This window comes from Elephantulus edwardii, unplaced genomic scaffold (genome assembly GCF_000299155.1).
Source record: "Elephantulus edwardii isolate Elephantulus edwardi_28Jun2011 unplaced genomic scaffold, EleEdw1.0 scaffold00039, whole genome shotgun sequence".
In the NCBI taxonomy this organism is placed as follows: domain Eukaryota; kingdom Metazoa; phylum Chordata; class Mammalia; order Macroscelidea; family Macroscelididae; genus Elephantulus; species Elephantulus edwardii.
The window spans coordinates 7,296,849-7,306,499 of NW_006399789.1; the positions used below are offsets into that span (position 1 = coordinate 7,296,849).

The 9,651-nt window shown below is 41.0% G+C and overlaps 1 protein-coding gene across 1 annotated transcript in view; it reads left to right on the forward strand.

The window, feature by feature from the left end:
* Nucleotides 1-9,651, forward strand: part of MAP3K5 (mitogen-activated protein kinase kinase kinase 5) — a 348,691-nt gene that overhangs the window by 218,862 nt on the left and 120,178 nt on the right. The window contains exons 12-14 of the mRNA XM_006884955.1: nucleotides 172-221; nucleotides 3,582-3,677; nucleotides 4,075-4,156. Of these exons, the coding sequence (XP_006885017.1) occupies nucleotides 172-221; nucleotides 3,582-3,677; nucleotides 4,075-4,156 (228 nt within the window). The remainder of the gene's footprint in view (nucleotides 1-171; nucleotides 222-3,581; nucleotides 3,678-4,074; nucleotides 4,157-9,651) is intronic.

The following is a 9,651-nucleotide window of genomic DNA, read 5'->3' on the forward strand; positions in this document are numbered from 1 at the left end:
GAGAGAGAGAGAGAGAGAGAGAGAGAGAGAGAACATGAATGAAACACAATGTGAATGAATTGTATGTAAACCAATAAAAAAAGAAAAAGAGAATATTGAAATGATTATTGTCACTCTATGTTGTTTTCCACTTGGATACCTCAACGTTTTTATTGTTGTTCTGTATTCTAGAAAGGCATACATGAGTGGAATTTTAGTGCTGCTTCTGTCAGGGGCGTGAGGTAAGTTTCATGGCATTCTCTGTTTACGTATAAGACTTTTTCTAGAGTTTTTATGCCTTGGATAAGGCTTTTAGTGATGAGTCTTCAAAATGGAGAGAACTTCCCATTGTTTGTAGGGCTTCAGTCTGTCTCCATTATGAGTAGTTCTGTAACAAAACATTGACTGTTGGTAGGATTGACTGTGTCTGGCACCTACTTAAGATACAGTGACTCAAGGATAAGTATGGACTGTGAACCAGAAACAAGGTGTTGATGAAAGTGGCCAACCCTACGTCTGCATCAGCTGTAGTTTTATTATATAGGATGGTTTTCAGTACCAGTGGAATTCTGGGAATTCATCTCTCTTTGCATAAATTAAAGCATACTTGTCATCTGCTAGGTTTTATCTTGTACCTAATAGTAATCAGGTGAGATTTTAAAAATATTTCCCCCTTTTTAAAACATTCCCTAAGCTCAGTCTTAATGCAATGCTTTGAGATTCAACTGCTTTCCTTTGTTCAGTTCGGTTCTCACGTTGCCTCAGTTCCTATAGCTCCAGAAGTGCCGTTGTCTGGAATTTAGACTTGAGGTTATTTTTCATATTCAAGAGTCATTGATTACGTGCGTAGATGATTATTGTCCATAAGTCTGTTCTACACTAACTCTTGCAGATTTCACACTGAACTCCTGAAGTTTGCTAGGATTTATCCCCATGAAGTAGTGTTGCTGTTGTTATGTGCTGTCGAGTCACCTGTGACTCATAATGACCCTATGTACAACAGCCCTAAACCCTGCTCTATCCTGAGCCAATCGTATTGTCTCCAACACACCCATACTGATTACCCCAGTCACTGAATCAGTACACCTTATAGACGGTCTTCCTCTCCTGCGCTGTCCCTCCACCCTCCCAAGCATGGTGTCTGTCTCCATGGACCGGTCCCTCCTTACAACATGTCCAAAGTGTCAGACGAAGCCTCAGAATCCGTGTTCCAAGGAGCAGCCCAGTTTAACCCTCTCTAGGATGAACCTGTTTGTTTTCTTAGCAGTCCATGGTATTTTCAATACTCTTCTCCAGCACCACAGCTCAAAGGCACCAATTCTCCTTCTGTCCTCCCTAGTCATTGTCCAACTCTCTGACACATAACAAGTGATTGCAAAAACCATGGCCTATATCAGGCACACTTTAGTCTCCACAGTGACACCGTTGCTCTTCTGCACTTTGGAGAGGTCCCTAACAGCAAACTTTCTCATCACAATATGTCTTTTGATTTCCTGGCTGCTGGTGCCGAGAGTGTTGACTGTGCAGCCAAGCAAACTGAAGCTGTGTACAATCTCAATCTCTTCACCATCCATCCTGATGCTGCCAATTGGTCCAGTGGTGAGAATTTTTGTCTTCTTGACATTGAGCCTCAATCCATATTGAAGGCTGCAGTCCTTGACCCTCTGCAGCCAGCGCTTCAGGTCCTCCTCAGTTTCAGCAAGCAGGGTTGTGTCATCTGCATACTGCAGATGGATCTTCCACCAATCCTGATGCCATACTTCTCCTCATAGAGCCCAGCCTCCCGGATAATCTGTTCTGCATACAGGTTGAAAAGGTAGCAAGAGAAAATCAAAGATTTCCGCAGGGCAGTTGTGCAATATCCTGTTGCCTTGGGAATCGTAGTGCTTGGCTGGGTTGTGGATGAACTGGCTCAGCTGTGTGAGTCACTGGTAATTAGAGTTTGCCTGGTAAAACCACCTGTTACCTCATGAGTGAGCTGAACAGAAACAAGCAAGATTATGGATTGACTCATTCAATGGACTCCTCAGATAGAACTCTACTCTCGACATTTCTTTTCAAAACCAGCCAGTAGCAAGCCATTTTATATTTATTGCTGCCACTTTTAAGCAATCTGTTTGGGAAAGCCTGACACATATTTCATTTTATCACATTCCATTGGCAGTGAATTCCCTTCCTTTCATTAGGCACTGCCCCATTACATAGCATTTGTTGTGATTTATGACATTCACATAGAACGCCTACAGGTAACTAATTGGATGTTTGCACATTAGGGAATTTAAATTCCAGGGACTTCAAAGAGAGTTAACTTTTCTTTGCTCCTTTCTTTGTAAGGAAGATAATAAAATGATAGGAAAAACTCTGAACTGGGTTAGCAGTTTACCTTACACCACCTCAAAACTGCTCATTTCAAGTCACTGGGCATTTCTCTTGCACCTGCTGTGTGTCCGATGTATGAGTATTGCTAAAGACCCAGAAGTGGCATGAACTGTGCTGCCAGAGAGTTCTCAGTACAGTGAGGGGACAGGCGTTTAACAGTAGTGACAGTACAGCGTGAGATGAGCAGCTTGAAGGACATTCAGAGAACGGAGCTGTTAGAGGTCTTTCTGTTAAGGGTAGGAGGGAGGTGAAAGAGGGCAATCTAAGGTGGATCTTAAACGATGACTATGGTTTATTTAAAAAAAATATATATATATATATATAAAGGAATTCAGATGCTCTGCCGGGGAAGGAGGGACAGTCTCCTCCTGTACCAGTCAGATTTGATTTGACGGTACACTCACAAAAAATAATAAAATAATAATAATAATTTTAAAAAAAAAGGAATTCCGAGTGAAAGGAACAGCAATTACAAAGGCATAGAATAGGAGTCAGTAAACTTTGGTCCCCAGGACAAATTTGGCCAGGGGTCTGTTTTTTATAAGTTTCCTTGGAAAAACAGCCACGTTTGCCCATTAAAGGCTTGTCTGCGTGGCAGAGTCTAAGGCTGCTCTCATGTCCCAGTGGCAAAACAGAGGAGAATGGCCTGCAAAGCTGAGGCATTTTCTTTCTGGACCACTATGGAAGAAATTTGGCCAATTCCTGGTGTAAAACCAGCATTAGCTGGCTAATAAATTGCAAATGACTTTAACCTCCCTAGGGTAGGAGTCATTTCTTCAAGCCAAGTGCTGGTCCACACATTTGTACTTTTTTTACAATCTTGACGACCAATCAGGTGCTCTCACTGCCTTCCACATTCTTCTTCCTGCTGGGGAGGTAATTGCTACCATAGCTGGTAGACCTTGCTCATCTTTTGGTAGACACAGCGTATGTGTGCTTCCCACACCCCAGAGCTTCCCAGCTTTCCAAATAGAACAATGCTGGGACCAGGAAGCAATTTTTAGTTTGTGGTACAGAGACTATCACCTTTTAAAATGCTGTTTATAATTTATTATTGCAAATGACATGGATTTGATACTGGATCTAAAATCAATGCCTTTTATACATTGGATCTAAAATACCTTTTATATACTGGATCTAAAAGGTTGGGTTGTTTTTTTTTTAATTACAGATCCATAGAAATACTGACATTTTCCCAAATAATGGTTTTCTCTTTGTTTCAGTATTTCTAAATTTGAAGAGCGATGCTGTTTTCTCTATGTGCTTCATAATTCTGATGATTTCCAAATCTACTTCTGCACAGAACTTCACTGTAAAAAGTATGTATTAGTCATTGTTTATCTGTGAAAAAGACTGTTCTTACCTTATCATTATCTTTAATTAGTGAGGGAACTTTAGTAGCTCCTGTAAAGAACTTATGGCTGTATGGCAATGTAAATATTATATTTGGGTTAATATTTTATAATTATGTGGTATGCTTAACAGGTTTTTTTTACTCTCTTTAATAAAGTTAGAATTTTCTTAGTCATAGTTTACTTTTCCTTGGGTAAAACATAAACCGAGACTTACTGCCTAAAGTCAGGTAGTTACTTTTCATATCATCAGCTCAGTTGTGATAATTTAGGCTACTAAAGTTTCTAATTCTTGAAGGATTTTGAAGACTCTAATTGTTATGTACTCCAGTATTTATTGACCCCCTTCTGACTTTCTGTACAGATTTTTTGAAATGGTGAATACCATAACCGAAGAGAAGGGGAGAAGCGCTGAGGAAGGGGATTGCGAAAGTGATTCTTTGGAGGTAATTCCTTCAGTCTTGGTGTTGAGTATACTTTTTCTCTGACAGTGATAGTTTAAAACTCATTATTTAAAGTCTTATAGAGAGAAGGGGAGGGGGTGTGTGCACCAACATGCGTGAGCGTGAAAGATGCTGAGGAATAGAGGTCCAGACAGACCCTGTGTGCTCTCCTTCTTAGCCAACAGCTACTTCTGAAATTCTGTTGGTCAAAAGGGATGAAAAGGAGTTCCCGATTACTGAGTCAGTATACTTTACCTGATAGTGAATATCGTACCATGAACTGGAAAAAGAAAAAACAAATGTGTCTTTGAGGAAGTGCAATCAAGTGCTTCTTAAGAAACAAGGATGATAAGAATTTTTTTTTTTGTCTCACATACTTTGGTCATAGTCGGGGGGGGAGGCATTCCCTGTGAACTGATGTCATGCTTGGAAAACCAGAAGGTAAGCAAAAGAGAGGCAAAAGCTCAATGAGATGGGTAGATAAAGGGGCCGCAATGATGGGCTTCATTAAGCACAGCAGAGGTTGTGAGGATGGTGCCTGACTGGGTACCATTGCATTGGTTGCTGTGGGTAAGAGCTGACACAGTGGACACTAAGAGCAAGAACATGCTTAATCTTTGAGAGTGTTAATTACTCTAAATGTGTAGACCACAATACCCTGGTTGTGGTGTTGTTGTTAGGTTGAATATGACTCAGAGTGACCCTATGAGTAACAGCTGTGAATATTTCCCTGTCTTGCATCATTGTCATGATCTCTGCCAAGTCCAAGAGTAGTCACACATCTCTGTGTCAACCCATTTCATTGAGGATCTTGTCATTGGGAGTCTCTTCTCTTTCACTGACCTATCCCAGCATTATTCCAGGGACTGGCCCATTCTGACAACATCTTCAAAGTCTGTGAGACAGTGTTTCATTATTCTTGCTTCTAAAGAGCACTCTAATTCCTCCAAGATAGATTTGTTTGGGTTTGGGCAATTCAATACTCTTCTCCAACACTACAATTCAAAGATAACAGTTCTTCAGTCTTCCTTATTCATAGTCCAACTTTCATATACATAGGAAGCAAGTGGAATTGCTATGGATTGCATCAGATGCACCTTAGTCTTTAAACCGGCACTCCTGCTCGTTAGTACTTTGGAGAGGTCTTTGACAGCATATTCCCCTAATTGTTGCTACCATGGATGTTAATTGTGGGTCTGAGTAAAGGGAAATCCATGACAACTTGAGTTTTTTCTTCATCTGTCAGTATTTTTAGTACTCTTAACACATTTTATACTCCACTCTGAACTGTATACTAGTCCAGTAGTAAAACTCCCATATAGACTACTTTGTGTTTCTCGGTAATATGCCACAGAAAGGCCCTGAAATAGTACAGGATTAAAGGGAGAGAGTCATAACCATCACCCCAAATGCTGTTCCTCCACGGCAGCCCTGGCACTTGGGCTTGGGGGGCATAGAACCTCTAGTGGCATAAGGCTTAACCTGTTGCTTTACTAACTGAAAAGTTGGTGCTTTGAATCTACCACGTGCTCTGAGAAAGAAAAATAGACAGTCACTTCTATGAATATTTACAGCCTTGGAAATTGATGGATGGTTGATATGAGTAGGAGTGAACTTGATGGCAGTGGTTTAATTCAGGGATATATTGTGCTGTGAACAAGCAACATTTTATAGAGAAGTAGAATTGATGGGAAAGCAGGATGAATGGATGGGTGGGTAGATAGATAGATAGATAGATAGATAGATAGATAGATAGATAGATAGATAGATAGAAAGAAAGGGAAAAAACTCAGTCTTTGCCATTAAGTCAGAACTGACTCAGCACTGACCCTCCAACAGGTTTTCAGAACCAGGAAATCACACAGGATTGCCTGTTTTTCTCTCCAGGAGCCACTCAGAGATTCAAACTGCCAGAGAGGCACTGGCTTTAGATTAGCAGCACAACTCCCTATGAATGAGGCCACCAGACCTCCCTGGATGGATGGATGGATAGATAGATAGATAGATAGATAGATAGATAGATAGATAGATAGATAGTTAGGCAAGAGGACAGACAGACCCACATGTATATATAAATATATATATGTATAGGTTTGAAGCCTTGAACACTCACGAATGAACAAAGATCAGATGAGATGTGGGAATATATCAAAAATCTCATTCATGAAGAATGTAAAAAGCCATTACAAAGACGGAAAAAGAAGAAAAGACCAAAATGGATGTCAGAAGAGACTCTGAATATTGCACTAGAGTGCCGAGAAGCCCAAACAAAGGGAAGAAATCAGAAGTTAAGGAGCTGAATAGAAGATTTCAAAGGGCAGAATATTATAATGAAATGTACAAGGAGCTGAGTCGGAAAATCAAAGAGGCTGAAATTGCTCAGCATTTCTTAAGCTGAAGGAACTAAAGAATAAATTCAAGGCACTAGTTGCAATGCTTAATTGTGCATTGGGCAGAATATTGAATGATTCAGGAAGTATTAAGAGAAGATGGAATTGGGAGGGACTGGAGAGCATTATGCTGAGTGGACTCACTCAGTCCCACAAGAACAAATACTGTATAAAACCATTATTGTAGAATTAATATGAGGATTCAAGGGGGGTTGGGGGGAGGGTGAAAATAGAGGGGTGAGGATGAGGGGGAGGGTGTTAATCATAGGGCTGCACAATTTGGTGGGTGGGTGGGGTGAAGGAAATGGGAAGGATCTTTTGTGAAAAACAATGTATTAAAACTTTGTAAATAAATCAGAGTAATATTTAAAAAATAATTTATAAAAGGTAGGAGGAGGATACAGAGTCATTGTTCAAAAAGAATTGGCTGACACAGAAGAATTTCAAGAAATAACATGGAGCAAGAGGCAATGGTGATGAAGGAGGAAGTGCCGGCTGCTCTGAAGGACTTGGCAAAAAATAAAGCCCCAGGAATTAATAGAATACCAATTGACATACCAACAAACAGATGTGCTCACCTGCTCACCAAGTTGTGCCGAGAAATCTGGAGGACAACTACTTGGCCAACTCACTGGAAGAGGTCCATATTTATTCCCATTCCAAAAAAAGGTGACCCAACAGAGTGTGGAGATTATTGAACAATATCATTAATATCACACACTAGCAAAATTCTGCTAAAGTTTATCCAGAAACTCCTGAAACAGTTCATTGACAGAGAACTATCAGAAATACAAGTTGGGTTTAGAAGAGGTCATAGCACTAGCGGCATTATTGCCAATGCCAGATGGATCTTGGCAGAAATCAGAGAGTATCAGAAGAATGTCTGTGTTTCATTGACTGTGCAAAGGCATTTTACTGTGTGGAGCACAACAAATTTTGGCAAACCTTGAGGAAAATGGGAAACCCAGGACACTGGATTGTTCTTATGTAAAACCTATCCTTGGACCAGGAAGCAGTCCTCACAACAGAGCAAGGAAATACTATATGGTTCAATATCAGGAAAGGAGTGTGTCAGGGATGCATCCTGTCCCCTTACCTTTTCAATCTGTATGCAGAACAGATCATTTGGGAAGCAGGGCTTTATGAGGAGGAATGTGGCATCAATATTGGAAGAAGACTCATCAATGACCTCTGATATGCAGATGACACAACCTTGCTTGTAGAAACTGAAGACAACCTGAAGTGCTTGCTGTAGAAGGTCAAGGACTGTAGTCTTCAATATGTGTTGAAGCTCAAGATCAAGAAGACAAAGATTCTCACCCTGGGCCAATTGGCAGCATCATGATAGAATGGAGAAGAGACTGATGTTGTTAACAATTACAACTTGTTTGGTTCCATAATAAACACTCTTATTACCAGCAGTCAAGAAATCAAAACTAATTGCATTTGGAAAATCTGCTGTCATGGACCTCTCCAGAGTGCTGAAAAGCAACGATAACAGTCTAGAGACAGAGGTGCACCTAATCAAGGCCATGGTCTTTGCAATTACTTGTTATGCTTCAGAGAGCTGGATAATGACTAAGGATGACAGAAGAAGAGTAGATGTCTTTGACTTGTGGTGCTGGAGAAGAGTCTTGAACATAACATGGTATGCCAAGAAAACAAATAGGTCAGTCTTCGAGGGGATGAAACCAAGTCTCTCCTTGGAGGCTAGGATTTTGAAGCTCCATTTCTCATACTTTGGGTACATTTCTAGGAGAGACTGGTCCTTGGAGAAGGACATCATGCTTGGAAGTGTGGACAGACAGCACAGGAGAGGAAGACCCTGAATGAAATGGATTGATACAGTATCTGAGGCAATGGGGGTTGGTGTGTCGGAATTAGTGAGACTGGCTCAGGACAGGGAAGGGTTCTGAGCTGATGTGTTGCTATAGGTCACAGGCGACTCAATGGCACATAACAACAACATACTATATTGGTTGGTTTTTTTTTTATATTTAAGCCTCTTGTTTAGAGTCAACAAGACCTCATGGAGGGCCTTTGTATTTAAAAGTCGGTTGTTACTGTATTTTGGAGGATTATTCTAAATGGTACAGCACTCCTCTTTCAATATACTGTACTGAGGTAACCTGAGGTTGCTGTGATGCTGAACCTTGTGCCTTTGGGGTGTCAAATGGCATAACGGTTACCCGAGGTGGACAGCGTTTGGTAGAGCTCCCAGTTTAAGACAGGTTTGGAAGTAGGACCGGTGTCCACTTCCTAAACAACATGCCTCTGGAAACTATGAACTTTGAACTTTGAGAAATGACAATAGTTATAGAAAGGCTCCAGGTATTTGTTCATAGTGTCGCTGAAGTAGTACTTGACTTGACAACAAATATATGAAACAAGAGACTTACCTAAAGAAAGTGGTGCACATTTTAGAAGCAGGCAAGTCTCAAGTCTGGGGGTGAGATCTCAGGAGAGAGGCCTCTTCTGACTTGTATACCTGACAAATCCAAGGTCAACAGGTATGACAGATGGTGATTTGAGCTCTTGGACTGGAAGTGAGAAGCCAGATACAGGATCCAGAGGGAGTTTTCCCAGACTTCCATATGTATTCATTGTAGGCCACATTCCTGATAAAACTCCATTTCAATATATGGGCTGTTCCTAGCAGATCTCATCAAGGGGATGATGATATGACATCGGACTTCATTAATGGGATGACTACGTCATAACTGACACCTGCCAAACCAGAGAATCATAGGCATCCAAGTTGATATACACCGTTAACCGTCACACATGCTTGTGCCCATTTTCTCTTCTCGTATGTGAAGAGAACCTTCTGCTGTTGAGAGGATCAATGCTGAGTGTCAGTTCTCCTGAAGTGTCTTCAAAAGCTAAAGGACCTAGAGCAATTGCATCAGTGGAATAAATGCCATCATTTACATGTATTTACAATGCTGTAATTCACTAACCTTTTTTATTATTAAAGACATCAGTGGGGGAGCTCTGGTGGCCTAGTGGCAAGGAGCTGCAACTACAATCCCAGAGGCGAACAGTTCGAATCCACCAGATGCTCTGCCGGGGAAGGAGGGACAATCTCCTCCTGTACCAGTCAGATCT